The 16,836-nt window shown below is 32.3% G+C and overlaps 1 protein-coding gene across 1 annotated transcript in view; it reads right to left on the bottom strand.

Moving 5' to 3' along the window:
* LOC132547984 (protein O-mannosyl-transferase TMTC1-like) overlaps positions 1-16,836 on the bottom strand; it is a 60,026-nt gene that overhangs the window by 41,434 nt on the left and 1,756 nt on the right. Inside the window, exons 2-5 of the mRNA XM_060211799.1 lie at positions 11,999-12,176; positions 9,197-9,270; positions 6,329-6,511; positions 3,052-3,124 (exon numbers count right to left, since the gene is read on the bottom strand). Of these exons, the coding sequence (XP_060067782.1) occupies positions 3,052-3,124; positions 6,329-6,511; positions 9,197-9,270; positions 11,999-12,176 (508 nt within the window). The remainder of the gene's footprint in view (positions 1-3,051; positions 3,125-6,328; positions 6,512-9,196; positions 9,271-11,998; positions 12,177-16,836) is intronic.

Here is a 16,836-nt window from a genome sequence, read left to right as displayed (position 1 = left end):
GTGCAATAAAAGTACAATTTGTCTCAAATAATTACTTTTGCAAATGTCATGTCTGCATTTTTATTGACTGAGTCATGAAGGCTTGGTGTACTAAAAACATCAAGTTATCCATTCAAAATATCAATAATTAGTCGACTAATACAGTATGACATACCTTTCATGGTGTAATAACTATTTACTTTAACATTGTTCATCAAATATATATGTTATGTACAACCTTATCATTATTCCTAAACAATAATAAAAATCTATGCCAACTAATGAAACAGAGAGAAATGGATTCCAATTCTCATAACAGTCTAGATGAATGATAAAGCCTGTTTGAACATATATATAAACATTTTAAGTAAGTATAGCACCACAGTTAACTCTGAATGCATAAATCTTCTGATTTCCATGTAGTTAGGACAATTTGATATGAAGGGAAGTCTTAAATTTTCATAGATCTGTCACGTACTGTCCTATCCTTAAGTGCAATAGATATTTACATTGCAATATACATTGCGTGTCTTATATTGCAAAGGAATGGGAGGTTGACAAGATCTTGATAAAAAACTAAATAATTGCTGCGAATAAAACGCTTGCAATATTGGGTAAATTATCTGCTTGGTGATAAGTGCTGTCCAGAATGAACAAGTGCATTTGATTTCTTCTCAGTTTATGGGAACAATAAAACTATATTTGTCTGAATTTTCTTGTACATTACGTAATACTATCTATCAATACCAGTGGTGCCATGGGACTGAATTGCTTGCCTGTTTGCTCAGTACACTGAAAGACAAGTTTTCAGTTCTTAACACCTTTGACCCCTGTGACTTTGACAGTAGGCCAAGGTTATTCATTTGAACCAATTTGGTATCCCTTCATCAAAACATGCTTTGTATAGGTTCCTTATATATACTCAGGTTTTTATTTGTTTAAAGGGACTACTATTGTGCAAGTTTGAAAGTGTCATACATATACTGTAGATAGCAGTATGCAAAATTCTTTGATCATATTGTTATATCTATCAAGAATAGAAAACATTTTTTTTTATAAAAAGCAAGAGGCCCTTGGGGCCTGTATCTCTTGCCTGGCTAATTAAGCTCTTCAGCCTTTTATTACAGAATTTCAAACATGAAAAATAATTTCTGATATAATTTCCCTCTTAGCTCCTAGCTTTGTAGTCAAACAGAAGTCACATTCACTAATAAGAAAGATTGCTTCAGAACAAACTGAAGAAGGAATTTTAAGAGTTTCAATTTCCCCAAATAGGCCCTCATCCCCTCATCCCTACTGGGATGTACTAACCATCTATACAGAAATGGTTCCCTTCACCTAGAAATACTTTAGACCAAATTTGGGCAATATCCATTCATTCCTACAAAAAGAGTAGGATTTTAAAGAATTTACTTTATTTCCCCTATTTGGTTCCACCCCTCCTTCCCCAAGGTACCAAGACCTTATGTCTATACAACATTGATTTCCCTTCACCCAAGACTGCTTCAGACCAAATATGGGCAATACCCATTCATCCCTATAGAAGGAGTAGAATTTTAAAGAATTTACTCTATTTCCTCTATTTAGTCCCATCTCTCCTGCCCCACGGTGCCAAGACCTGATGTCTTTACAACATTGATTCCTGTTTACCCAAGCATGCTTCAACCCAAATTTGGGCAATGTCCATCTATTCTTACAGAAGAAGTAGGACTATAAAGAATTTGCTCAATTTCTCCTGTTTGGTCCCAGCCACCTCTCCTGCCCCCAGGGGCTGAGACCCAGTGTTTATACAAAATACCCTTTCCCCAACAATACTTCAGTCTGAATTTGGTCAAAATCCAATTATTCCAAGGTAAGATTTTAAAGAATTTGCTCTATTTCCCCTATTTAGCCTCGCCCCTATTGCCCAAAGGGACAGAGACCCATCGCTTTTACAAAAAATTCAATTCCAGTTCCTCCAATAATGCTTCAGAATGAGTTTGGTCAAAATCCAATCATTCTTATAAGAGGAGGAGGATTTTAAAGAAATTGTTCAATTTCCCCTTTTGGGCCCTGCTACTCCAACCCTAGGGGGGGGGGAGGGGGATACAAAATACATTCCTCTTCCTCCAATGATGCTTCTGACAAAATTTAGTCAAAATCTGCTCAGTTGTTATTTACTCATAGTGATTTGTGAAAAAAGTAGACTGATGTAGCAGTACCCTGTTGAACAAACCTACGTAATTTTTCAACAAGCTTTATCATTTCTAGTACTTTCAGTCAATATGTTGAGGTGACACTTATTTTCTATTTACACATATTATCTGTGTAAGTCATCATCATTTCCTACTTTAGAATCAATGAAAAAGAGATAACAAAGGAAGAGGACCACCTTGGTTGATGGTACGTATAATGATACCTTACTTCTGGACCACTCAAAAAAATAAACAGTAAAACATCACCAAATATATCTCTCCTTTTTATACTCCTTTTACATTTAAGTCAATGTATCTGAAGTATGAAGCAACAAGCAAAACTTAGTGAAGTGTTGTAAGTAAATATAAAATTCATTGAGAATGAACAACAAACCCTAGTAACATAGAAAACAAAGGATTCTTTATGATTTTGTGTTGTCTGTGGATACACAAATGTACCCCATTTAGCTCACTTCTCAGAAAAGGCTTTCGTCAACATTATTTTTCCAAACATCAGATCTTAGGATGCATGACAGAATACCAGATTTTGAAAAATCTTTCAAATAAATTTTGAATATACCATTTTTATGGTGTTTAGGAATTGGCAGGAACTGTTTGACAATGACTAGATTTTCTTGAATCAATTTTTCTTATCATCTTTTTCCGGATTTTTATGTGTCTTGGGACTTTGCCTTCTTAGAATCAAAATGGAAATGACAAGGTATATAATTATGTTATAACGCTACAGAAGCAGCCAAGATACCTAGCCATGCTATATACAAACACATGCTGTATAGAGGAAACCTAAAAATAACATATAATGCATCTATTCATTTGATAAAATACCTAATTCTGCATATCTGTAACTCTGCATATCTGTAACTGAGTTGTAACTTACCACTGAACATAAAATTCCCATCCTTTTTACAAGCGGTACACATCCATCATATAACTTCCTTTCTTCTAAAATCCTACAATAAACATACAGAGGTTTTATTACAAGTGTGATGAATTAGTAACTTAAAATGACATTTTCTTCAAGGAAGAAAGAGAAGCTTTAAATGCAGTAGATCACAGAGATGTAAGGAATAACAAAAAGCCTACAGCACTGTTCACTGATCCAGTACATAGTCTTGACATCTATACTATGACCTTGTATTTATATGTTACATACTACTGCTATATGGTTAATGAAACAGAATAGTTTCTAAGATAACGAGATAACTATAAAACATGGGTTCAATTAAATCTTTATGGTAATTAGATAAAGTTTAATTAGGATGTTAATGTTGTCATCAGTATAACATGATTACTTTAATATTCTAGATTTTATTTGAGGTTTGATGTAATATATATTCATTATGAACTCCAAGGAATCTTAATTACCGATACATATTAACTGAATTTTAATCAAGGTACACTCCTAGCAGTTAAACTAATTTCAATTATTTGCAATCCATTACTAATTAGGAAGACTTTGTTAAAAAATGTGTCAGCTACACACACCCCTCTCACACACCATACACAATTGTAGAACTTCAAATGGAAAGATTTTGAAAGGGACAAGGAAGTACATAGACTTACATATATATACCTATATATCGGTATGTTACATAAAGCCAACTCACTGTTTTGAATATTGAGGGACTTCATCCTTCCATATAATCATCAATCCCTCATTTCATCCCCACCACAACTTCCCTATTGTATCAATTATTATAACATTTAACAATTATTTCAATTTGATTTTGTTTCAGTGTAACATACAAGGTATGAAATTGTTTACTGAAGGATGTAAACAATGGGAAATTATAGATATTAATGTGTAAATACAAAAATATCTGTATCAAACTCAGGTACAACAACAATAGGTCATTCAAATCTGTTATTTGTAAAATTAGTATCTACGTATGTATATACATTGTCATCTAGGTGTTCTTATCATGTATTTAGACAATTTGCCTCTATGATTATGTCAAGACTTTCCAGCTGTCTATCAGTAAAACTTTCAAACATTCATTTTGGATTTGTCTTAGTAGTGTGAGGCTAGCTAGGCAGTTCGCAATTTCTTGGCTTGGTCATTTGGTGCCGTAGATCATGAGTTAGACTCACATACAGGGCAAAACTAAAAAATTGTCTTCCTTCATCAATTGTGTAAATATTACAATATCTGTTGTGATACAGAAAGTAAAACATCATTTTTTTACTAGCAATATAATTAATTTGAAACAGCACCATGATCAGATCTTATCAAGCAGGTAATTTGATATATTGTACAAATCATATTCTGAATTATAATTTCTTTACAATCACAAAAAATACATATTTAGTTTCATGTGTTATGATTTTGAAATTTATAAATTGATAAATAAGACTGCAAAGTTAAAAAATGAACAACATGAAAAGTTATTTTAAAGAAAAAAGTCACATATTTAATTTAAAGTTGTACTGGTTCATAAATTTTTCACCTAAAACCAATTTAGTAAAAGATGGAGCTAGCAGTAATTTAGAAATCTACATAAAGTACATTATATACATACATATTTTCTGCACATACATTTAGTTCTGTAGGCATTATGTATATCCAATTTTCTACATCACACCTGTACATAAGGGTAAAATTGGCTACATGATTAACCTACAAAGCAATCTCCTTAAAATATTCTATACAATACAGTATCTCGATGTCAAGGTAGCCATCATTTTGCAATAATAAAGAATGATTTATTTTTGTCACCTTGAATAAAGTAATTTCTGTAAATTAGATGATTTATGTTTTAAGTGTCAAAACTTATTTAGCTAATGATTTGAAATTCCTCAAACGTCTTATTTTATACATCAGGGGAAGTCATGGGAAGAAAAACAAATCTATGAAAAATTTGAATCATACCAGATATCAGAAATCTGGCAGAATGAACAGAGTGAGTGCCATGTTGACATCCGAACAAGAATAGTTACATGTGATTGAGACTGTTCATAAAGGCAGTATATGGGTAGATTTAATTTTCAAAGAGAGTGAATTACAAGCTCATACAGGTGATACAGTTGTAACAACCTTGGGTGTGAGTAATGCATTAAATATTCTGAACAACAATCAGGTGGCCAAACCCAAAAATACAAGTTATTCATTAAACATCATTCCATGTAAAGGTCAATGCAACAGGTCACTTTGGTTTGTCGATACGACATATATAATTATGACCTGTCTTTTAAGTGACCTCAACACTTGCAGATTACTGGTGAGTAAATATTCAGGTAGGGGATATATGTATGAGTTTAAAAATTCAAAGTAAACAGAAATCATCATAGATTTAACGTCGCATTTAGTAAACCATTAAAATAAGTTAACAGGATTATCAGTGATATACACCTGTGTGTGTTGATTCTAGGATAAGGATAGCTAAAGGGGATTGTGATCAGATACTATAATGCTATCATATCATTCTGCTAAACTGTAATTCATATCAGCTCCTGGACTGTGCTGAGCTTCCTTAAATTGAGACTTTCATTGTTGTGATAGGTAAAAAATTCAGCGACTTTTGTTATATAACTATATCAGTAATCAAACTGTACTCCTTTATTAAGAAAAATAAGACATAGTATTTGGTAATACAGAGATAATATGTGGATCAGTAAAATCTATATGTAAAGGACATTGAAGTGGAAGACTGTCTGTTATTAAGGCCCCCGAGACTTTCTAATATTTTACATTAAAGCACATTTTGAAACTGAGCTAGCTCAAATGTAAAACATGCCCCTTTCGTGTCTGCATTGTGAGATGATTAAATTAAAACAAAATCTACAGTGATCATCATCACTTAAAATTTTGTAAAAAATACTAATCTAATTCTTGGTGGTCTGAAAAATAGGATGTAACAGAATGATATCAATATTCCACTGGATCTACTGTTACCTAACGCCCACTCAAGTATTTTGATATATGATATATACTGTACCTGATATCTGCCTAACATGCAATGGGGAAATATCTAATGCCACTGGGAGGTGAACATTCCTGCATAGAAACACCTCTATTCAAAGTGTGTAACAGAATATTTGCAGTTGGAACATTTTTTTTCTTTTAATTGGCCTTCATGTCAGTGATAGAAATACTTTGAAGACATCAATTTTTATCTGCAATATCCACATATTTCCCACTATTTTTATTTACTGACCTCATCAGTCCTGGCCTGGAGCAGACTAGAATATCATAGAGAGCAACCATCCCCAAGACTGTAATGCCTTGTTCTTTACACAGCATAGCCACTCCTGCAGACACCAGACTTCCACACAGGAAACTTTTACTGTGTACTTTTGGGACCAGGACACTACTCTTCTGCCATCTTATGTCTAGACTCCTGACAAACACAAAGCAATTGTTTTCTAATTTTAAATTACAAATTTAATGTCCTTTATTTTACCTTCACCAACTTCAACTGAATATTTCATGAAGACCTAAGAAAATAACATTTGAAAAACAGCATAATATTCTCTTTAACAAGAGGTCTAACGGGCCTGCATTGCTCACCTATTCAGCAATTATCTTAGGTGTGGGCCAATGTCATTCATTTGAAATCTTTCTTAAAGTCAAAATGTAGCCCTTCATCCCAACATGATACAGCCCAATATAATGGGCCACAGCCCCTTGGTTATTGAGAAGTTGTATAATAATTGACCCCTGTGACCTTTAAAGAGATTCAAAGTAATTCATTTGAACAAATTTGGTATCCCTATATCTATGCATATTATTGGTCGAATAACATGACACGAGTCCTTTTTGTGATTTAGAAAATATTGTTTGAAAAGAAAAATTGATCAAAGATGCCATGCCATCACATTTTAGTTCAATTATAACCATGAGTGACTTAGCTACGAATACTCAATGTCATTCAGTCATTATGTCATATGTTCATGTAACTTCATTGACTTGATGTGAGGTGTATGATTCAGTTCCGTCCATGGAGAATTTTATATATCAGGAAGCTGAAATCACAGAAAAGTCCTATCAAAGTTGTGTCTTTAGGCAGATACCTTTACCCCAGTTGCTTTAGACATAATGCAAGGGGCCTTCCACAAATCTGTGTAAAATTTGTTTCCAAGTTCAAAACATTTCCATTGATTTTATGCATCATACCAATGATATATTTCTACATTCTATGAACCAATCATCATTTTTCATTTATACATCCAATCTTTCTGTCACAGCAAACACTATTAATCTAGACGCTTCTATGCCAGTTTCACAAACATGGCAATTATTTGTCCCCGAAATCCAACTCCATATGGAAGAGTTGATGACCTAAACAAATTAAAATGTTTGTGAATGACAATCAGATTTCTGATCACACCATTGTGCAGTGGGAAGCAAATTAGTTTTCTGTTTTGATGTTTCTACACAAGACATGATTTTAATGGCTTTCTATATCATTAGCATGACACATTCAGCATAAGAAAGCTGTGTGTATCTGACAATATCTGCTGTACAACACATCCATACTGTGACTGTATATGTGTGATGACTGACTGGTTTGGGACAAGAATATATACATATCTAGACACAGTGATATAACAAATATCAACAGTGTCAACTGATTACTTTCAACGATGATGAAAAAAGACCTAAGACCTCATACATATACAGTGTAATGTCATATTTATGGAGGTTCGTAAATCATAATTTAATGCTGTGTTCAAAAATTAACTGCCAACAGTACTCTTTGTCAGTGGAGAGAAAACTTCATAATTTTGATGGCACACAGAGTTTGGTGAGAATTAACACTTGTCTATAGAGACTTAGTAACCTCTCCTGACAGGCTACCTGTGTAAAAGACCTGTAGTAAGAGGCTACTTGTCACTATCTTTTGTGGGAGGTTACCTGTTTATAGTGACAATCTTTTGTGAGCGGCTACCTGTCTAGAGAAACCACCTGTATTGACAGGCTACATGTCCACAGGGACAATCTGATCTAGGAAACTTTTGTCGATAAATGTACTACCAGTTGAAGGGTATTACCTGTCTATAAAGGCCATTCCATATGACAGAATACTTGAGAGGATGCTTGTCAAAAAAAACCATAGTTGTGAAAGCCTACCTGTATATAAAGACAATCTGATGTCAGATTCTTCTTATCTATAAATATCACTTGTGAGAGCCTACCTGTATATAGAGACTATCTGATGCGAGAGTCTTCTTATCTATAAATATCACTTGATGTGTGAGTCTACCTGTATATAGAGACTATCTGATGTGAGGGACTACTTTATAAATGAAGCCATTGAAAGTAGGATGCTACTTGTCTAAAGAGACCATCTGTTGTGAGAGGCTACCTGTCTATAGTGACCATCTGTTGTAAGATACAATTAATCTACAGACACCACTTATTGTGTGGAGCCAATTTTTGACAGAGGTGTTAGTTGTTACAAAACGTTTGATGAGAAATGTTAGTGTAGTGGTACTTTTGTCACCTTATTACATAATGATTACAGTCCTGAACTTTTGTCGAGGTATTATAATTCCCACTATTTTAAGTGTTGTCCCTGTTCATGTATCTCTTTGAAGTTAAACTTACCGTTAAAATCTTTATTCAAAATTTAATGACAGGAAACACCATTTAGATGTATTATACATTTTCTGAAAGTATTCTCAACTACTTCAAGCTAAATACAAAGATGTTGCTTACATCAGCATCAAACGAATTCATCATTTTACAACCAGGTGTAAAATGGTGATATCACTGTAAAATAGGTGTGCTACATCATAAATCATTTCAAAAGACCTTGTTTTTTTTCTGTTTTCATAATGGCTTTAACAGTCATGAGATGTGTCATGAAAACATTTGTACAAAGCTTAATGAATCTGTACTGTTCCTGGATGGAGGAATATATATGTTGATTATGTTTCAGAAAATATACATTACCAAAAAATGATATAATGTTTTTACAACAATTAGAACAATAAATTTCAGATTGTTTGTGAGGATCATTAAACACCATGTTTGATCAACATCTTTTTCTCTGTAATTTCAATTTAAGTTGATAACTTACTTGATATATAAAATCAATGATATCAAAAAGAAAACCCCAGCCAAGATATCTGCTCTTCCAACAATTCCTGATACCTGGAATACATAAAGAACAGTTGTTCAAAAATTGTTTCCACAATGACCAGTCGTAGGGTTTGTATGTTGCTTTTAATTTCCTTATACTTTCATTTGCTTTCAAATGGAACATACACAATGCAAAACACATATGATTGTGATATTTGTTAAGAAATATTTCATCAACAAGCAAACCTGAAATGTAGTTAAAACATATAAGTGGACCTCTCAAGAAACCTGTAAAATGGTTGATAATCAGCATGAGATGTAAACATCGTAGATTTGCTCACATTCTCATTAAGGGCAAGTTTAATCATTTATAACTCATAATAACTGCAATAGTTCAATACTATACATAATGCAGTTCCAGCACTTTTTTAGTTTGGTTTCTAGATGTCAGTACACATGTACTTTTATATGATAGTCCTCTTAAACCATATATAAAGTAGAATTATACATACTTATTTCCAGTTTAGACCACAAACTTAGTACACACAGACTACGTCTATTGTATTAATCTAACAATGGTGTACAGCGTGAAGTGAGAAAAAACAAAACAACCACTACTTCTACAGTGAAGTCCTATATGAACCTTCTCATCCCCAAACTCCATAAAGTGAAGAGTTGCCAACAGAGTGACATTAATCCAAGTATACGATAGAAAATCAGATGTGTGAATAAAAAATATAAGCCTTTTCAAGGGATAAGTAAAACATTAACTAAATGTCACCCTAAAATCAGAGCCATGTTATATTGAACTTTTAATCAATACCTAACCTATTAGTACTTCATTGTCTCATACTGAACTTTGGAACAATTTTCTTTGTAGACATAACCTTTAAATGACATTTTAGCGAATACAGATTTATTTACTATAATTAACAAATTATTTCTACACAACATCCTTTCTGTAAATCAATAGAGATACCTTACCATAATTACCAAACTATTTACTTACATTCAAAGATATCAATGCATATTTATTCTAATAGTAACATTTTATTCGAAACAAATCAAAGGAAATTTATTTACTATTGGACCCCATTATTTGTGCACAGTGACAAAACATCAGGCTTCCATTCAACACTCAGTAATACCATATTTGACATTCATTAAAGTGAATATCAAAATGCATTTTAAATGATGGGTTTAACTTTACTTTTTTCTTAAAGTGTCTGATTTGGAGAAATAATCTGTATATTGAACATAAAAACGGTGCCATATAGTTAGCATAATTTTAAATTTATTGATATTTTCATATCTTGATCAGCAGTCATCCTATTAAATATCCTTTCACCTACAAATTTAAATATAATGTATTTGCAAAAATTAACAGTTGTACAGCAAACTCATTCAATATTTTCTAACAGGTATTGTACAGATGATAGAGTAGTTTGGGGATGAGTAGGTTCATATAGACAAACTATTAAGAGGAGTGTGTTCATTAATTTGGCTGCTGTATCAGTCAGACAGCTAGGACAATAAATCTGTCACAATCCAATACTACCTAGACCGAGTCTAAGCCTCCGTTTAAAACGAAGTACATGTAGATTTTCGATCTTTTATGGTAAAAAAGAGTCATCCTAAAGTGTAAATGAACTTGTATAAAAGGTTTCACATCCACTTTTAAAATTACATATTTATCAGAAGAAGTACATAACAGTTAAATAAGTAGGTTTTTAATTAATTATACTACTGACACTGTTGTCAGTTTTTTCATGACCACAGTGTTATGTAGATTTAATTCTATAATACATTAAATAAAACAGAACAGGTTTGTTAATTATGTAAATTAATTTTTATATTATCTTTTTTAGTATGATTTAATTCTCGTAGGTATTTATAACCAGGATAATCTGAATACCAGCATAACAATTAAGACTGAAGAGGTACAACTATCGTGTCTGACTTGGAATTCAGAAAGACAGCACACGTAACCATCACTGTCGGATTGACAACACACACAGTCACTGAGAAGTCTTTCTCTTATTATTAACTCATCAAAATCCAACAGGAAACTTTGAAAGTTTATCAGTTTAAAATTAGATCTAATTACTGATAATTATGTTATATCCATTACCAACTATTGAAAGGTCATATCAATTTTGTACTTTAGAAACAATTTCCTAAACAATCATGCCACTGTCACTACAAAATTGGTAATGATCATCGCAGGGTTTGTATTCACTGCACCTACCTCAGACATTATATACAGAATGGAGGGATTTGTTAAATAATCTCATTATATTGATCTTTGCCCCATGATACTGCTTTCCTAAACCTATAGTCTTAATTTTCATCACATATCCAGTAGAAGGGGACTGACACCTCTATTTTGTCCTGTTGCTACATCTAATTGTCTATAGTGATTTGAAGGACATATCAACTCTAAACAATCTAACAAGTCATAGGATGATCCAACAACACAGGAAGTAGCACAGGTTGATTCCCTCACTGGCAACAAAAGTCAATGTGTAATCGCTTACCTGACTACTTGGGATAACTCTTTTCCTTGACAGGTACTCAGAACCCCTTTACACTTAAAGAAATCAAGGAGATGGTTTCATAGCTGCTTTAAAGCCTTTGTATACTCATTCTTTTATAAAATATTTTGACTGAAATCAATTTGCATATAGGAATTATATAAAGCATAGGGAGTTTAAAGTGTGATATCAGTACATAGAGTCCTATAGGATGGATTTGTTTTAGTTGTTGATATCTTCTAAATAACATCCTATCAATTGCTTACTGCCTCAGTATGTATGGGATGAACTGCGAACAGGATCCCCGCCATTAGACAAACTCGAGGGTGGAGAAGAAAAATATCCAAACACGTATAGACAAGAAGTCCCGTCATAATGGAATGGAGAAAAATGTTTGTCATATGGAAGATGTAAGGATCACCATCACTGGCGTAGTAATTCCACCTGAAAAAAAAGTTTATGAACGTAAAATATAGATATTTATAATAAACAAACTGTTTTTATAGATTGGAGACACCAATTAGTCAACATTTTCAAAACTTAAACAGCCGGGAAAATATGTGAAAACATATAATCAAATTTAACTGAAATGCATTATCAAAAATTAAAAAGGTAGATATACATGTAAAATATATATTATAGATATATGTTCTGACCTTATGATAATCATGCAAATGAATGTTACTTCAAGAAACACAATTTTTGCAATTGAAAATAAAAATTTTGTGTTTTTACTAGAATTTTACAGATGATACACACTACAGATACATACTCATTCATAATAAGTCTTAATTATTACTTTAAGATGTCACAACCATTAATGTGTTATTGTGTACATGCTAGTTGACCCATCACATTAATGAATTAAAGGCATTTATTCTTGTACTTTAATATATCTATTATTTGAATATACATGTACATTGTACACAGAAAGTTTTAATCATATCCATCACTTATATAATGGCCATACACATCATCAAAAAAACGTTTGAGAATGTGTCCATAAAAGCATACAACACTCTGCAGACAACAATTATTAGTTTTCTTCAGCGATGTTTTGAAGAACTTTCAGAATATATTTTTTCCTACTACATGAACTTTAAACAAATTGAGTTCAAATCCTTTCCATTTATCATGATTCCTGTGAGATCCTCTTTATGGTCGTTTATGACAGGTATATATTTTGTGAATTCTATATATAGGCTATATCATATTTTGCACAGAAATTTGCAGCAATCAATATTATACTACAGCTGTATAAATATAATGTTACTTGGAATTCTGTACATAGATTTACATTTCAATTTTCCTAAGGGCAATATTCCTTTTGAAGTTAAGTAGACTGTATTAAATGCCTGTTCATGTCAAGAAAGTTTTCTCCTGGTGTTATTCATAAGCAGTTTTGATGATTCAATTTTATTAATTAGGTTTCAAACTTTTGTGTAAAACCATCAGCTGCTATATTGTTAGATGGACCAATATTGAACTTTCTAATTTCAAACCCCTATCTTAAGTTATCTTGTTATTTTGTTGCCAAAAAAAAACATATAAGTACAATTCAAAGTGATTGAAAGTATGGTTTATTGCAGTCAATTAAATGGCTAAATTTTAAGTACCATTTAAAAGTTATTCAGGAAAGAGCAACAGGTACTTGTTAGTATACTTCTTGCTTGGTTTACATACATGTACCATACCCATTTGTGTTAAATCCCTATTCAAGCATTTCATTTCTGTTTACATGGATACAACTATCTTTGCACTACCCAGTGTCTGGTATAGGGATATTGGGCTATTGATATGGTTGACATTTTGGCACAAAAGAATGGTCCTGGGGGTACAAATTTATCAAAAAATGTTATCACTTCACGGCTACATTTACCACTTCACTATACAGTTTACTGATAACCAGTGAAGCTTCTGATATTTATCAGGCACAAATGGGCATCCACTACTTCCATAAATATTCTGAAAGTAACCTGGATAATTAAGTCCTGCAGTACTGTATGATATTTTATTTATAAAAGAGAGATTTAAAGTATGATGGTAACTTATTTCAAGTTTATATTTTCAATAGTTATGCATCCATGATAAAAATATATCATTGTCTATCATTCTCTTTCTTTGGGGGTGGGTGGGTGGGTTGAAAATGTCATTATCATTTGATCTGTTCATCACAAAAGAATTGTAAGTGCATGTGCTTAATTAAACTGGGCAGGAATCAATATTTAAAGATAAGGAAAACTTTCTACTCATATAAGTTTTTTATTTTCAGAAATGATATGTTTAGTAAACCATGCTCCCTGAACTTCCATGGTCCAATATATACCACATACGTTTGCCATGCCAAAAGATTTTAATTTAGATAAGGAACACAATTTTGGACTAATTTGGGAAGTTTCCATAGTGTTTAAAGCTATTATACGTTATAGCTTACAGCAATGTAGGCGAGGTAAATTAAATGGTCACTTTGAATTATATCCTGGTATCAGGTACAATTTACAGTAGACTATATACAGAGTAACAATTGAGACAGCTAAGGTGTACCAACAACACAAAGACTCACTAGAAAATAGGAAGTTAGGCACACATATAACAATAAACTACACTGATGACTAATGTTTGTTGCAATTCAAGTAATTTCGTAAAATATTTGTAAAGCTAAATACCATTTGGTCAATAATGTCAACTTTATCATCCATGATGAAATGTTTATATTTTTTTTTCTGTTTCAGAAGGATAAAGAAAAACTATTCAATGTATCTATAACTACAAGTGGTATAATTCAAGACAATTGTTTTTTACCTATAAGGAATTCTCACCAATGTTTTTATTAGTATTTCAGTAAAATTATTAGAGACACTTTAAATGAGGTCATCTACAATACACAGTTGCATCTACACAGTAGATCAATATTCACTGTGCACAATTTGAATAACACTTGTTCTTAATTCAGCTGTTTGCATTTACATCGTATTTGTCCAATAAAAATCAGGTATTCATGATATAGGGTATTATTGTTAACTTGTGATAAGATTAACCTTTTTCGTTTAAACAGTATCACATAAAACATAAAAGTCCCTCTTTGGAAAATTTACATTATATTTGTCCAACAAAAATTATGTATTTATGATATAGAGAATAAATGCTAACTTGTAATAAGATTAACCGTTTAAAAAGTATCCCTTAAAAAATGTCCTTCTTTAGAAAATTTACAAATTTCATGTCACACAATAGAGCATTGATTTTGTGCTGTTAAGCGTAATATATTAGACAGGTTGGGTTACTGATAAGGACATATTACAAGTTACATACAGGCTTCTCTGACGGGTACAAATATGGAAATAACTATACTGTTTTAACACCTTTGAAATGTACATGCTAACCTTACTCCTTGTTATTATCATGAGTCATGTAATCTGAGCACTGTAAAGGGAATGATCAGACCGTAAACATGAACCTGTATACCAAGGTGCATGTCAAATTGGCATGTTTAAAGTTTGGTTTTTCTACTGCAAAAAAACGTTCATGACAACTTGTTAGCTCGAAAATATTTCTCCAATCAAAATATCCCAGATGCTTAATGGACATATGTTTGCTTAACATCCTATTACCATATATGGTCAGTGGTGGGGGACTATAAAGGATAAGGGTTACCTCCAAAATCTAAGGCTTATGCTCTCAGTGAACAATTGCATTAACACAGCTGAAACATCAAAACTTGTATACGGACTTTAACTACATGTATAGTAAACAAACCTTCAGCCATGATACATATATATCTTAAAAAAATGGGATCTGCCAAATTCAACTTCAAGGATCATCTGCATGTTAGGTGATGATATTGTGTGTACAAGATTGTGTTTCAAGAATGCAGAAATCTTGGATTTTGAAAATTTATTATGGACAGTTAATTAATCTGCATTTGTTGAAGAAAAGGAAGACCTGGGTACTGCTATAAAACAATAATAATGATGTTTTACAGGCACAAAACAATCTATATATGTAAAAGTCCCTGTTAAATTTCATTTCGGAATTTTTTTCTTAACATTTTTTTTTATGAATTATGATCATTTCACAATCAAGAAAAATAGTAAAATGCCTACAAACAATGTACATCTACAGTTGTTTACAATCTGAAATTTATGGAATTCACACAGACGATGATACTGTCATGTATAAGTACAATTGTAGGCAAGCATGTTTAATCAAACAGAGAGTCTTCCTTGGTTGGCAATACTCCACAGCCACAAAAATAGAGCGGTTGATATTACGAGTGTCAAATTCAAGGCAGAAGCATCATCTTCTGCTGTAAAGAGTCAACTCAAGTACATTATATCATTGCATGTATTTTTATTTTGAGGAGATTTTGTGGAGTGATTGTTTTTTCTTGGATATTTAAAAAAATGATATTGACATTTAAATTGATACTGAAATTACCTCAATGTGTATTAAAATTATCAACTTAATAAGTCAATGAACTGAATTACACCAAAAAAAGCAACTCCTTCCACAGTGCCAAGAGAGAAATGATTCTGAACCACATGATTTGTGCTGAAAATATGCCAGGAAATTGACACCAAATAGAAATGGGAAACATGTTACTTGTAATGCCATTTAAATGCATCTTTGTTCCTGGGAGAAGACCCTCAGACCTCCATCCTTAATACACAGGGGAGAAGCCCAAGCCTAGCACCCTCACCTCAAACACAATGCAGTATTGAGGAAACTAAGGTACATGTTGCAAGGCTTAAACATGTATGACAGCCCATCCATTTTATACTGTCTTGTCTAAATCTATTACTGACAAGATTTCTTAAAGGGTAAAAATGGAGGGAAAATATAAGATTCATATATTAGCTAGCATATAATCTGTGTACATGTGTATCTAAACATTATTTTTGACAAGATTAACTGATACAATTTTAAGTACAAGATATATCAATATCTAATTTGTTATAAAAACACCAACACTATCTTAATTATATCTGTGACAGGTGTATCCCTTCATCATAATGTTGGTTTCACTAGCTAGATAAGCATTTCCTAAAGGGATTTAATACATTGAACAGAATTACTGCCTTAGACAAACTGTATCGACTAGAAT

This window comes from Ylistrum balloti, unplaced genomic scaffold (assembly GCF_031769215.1).
Source record: "Ylistrum balloti isolate Yb309-2 unplaced genomic scaffold, AGI_CSIRO_Ybal_v1 Utg369992, whole genome shotgun sequence".
Classification (NCBI taxonomy): domain Eukaryota; kingdom Metazoa; phylum Mollusca; class Bivalvia; order Pectinida; family Pectinidae; genus Ylistrum; species Ylistrum balloti.
This window is presented reverse-complemented; position numbering and strand designations above follow the sequence as displayed.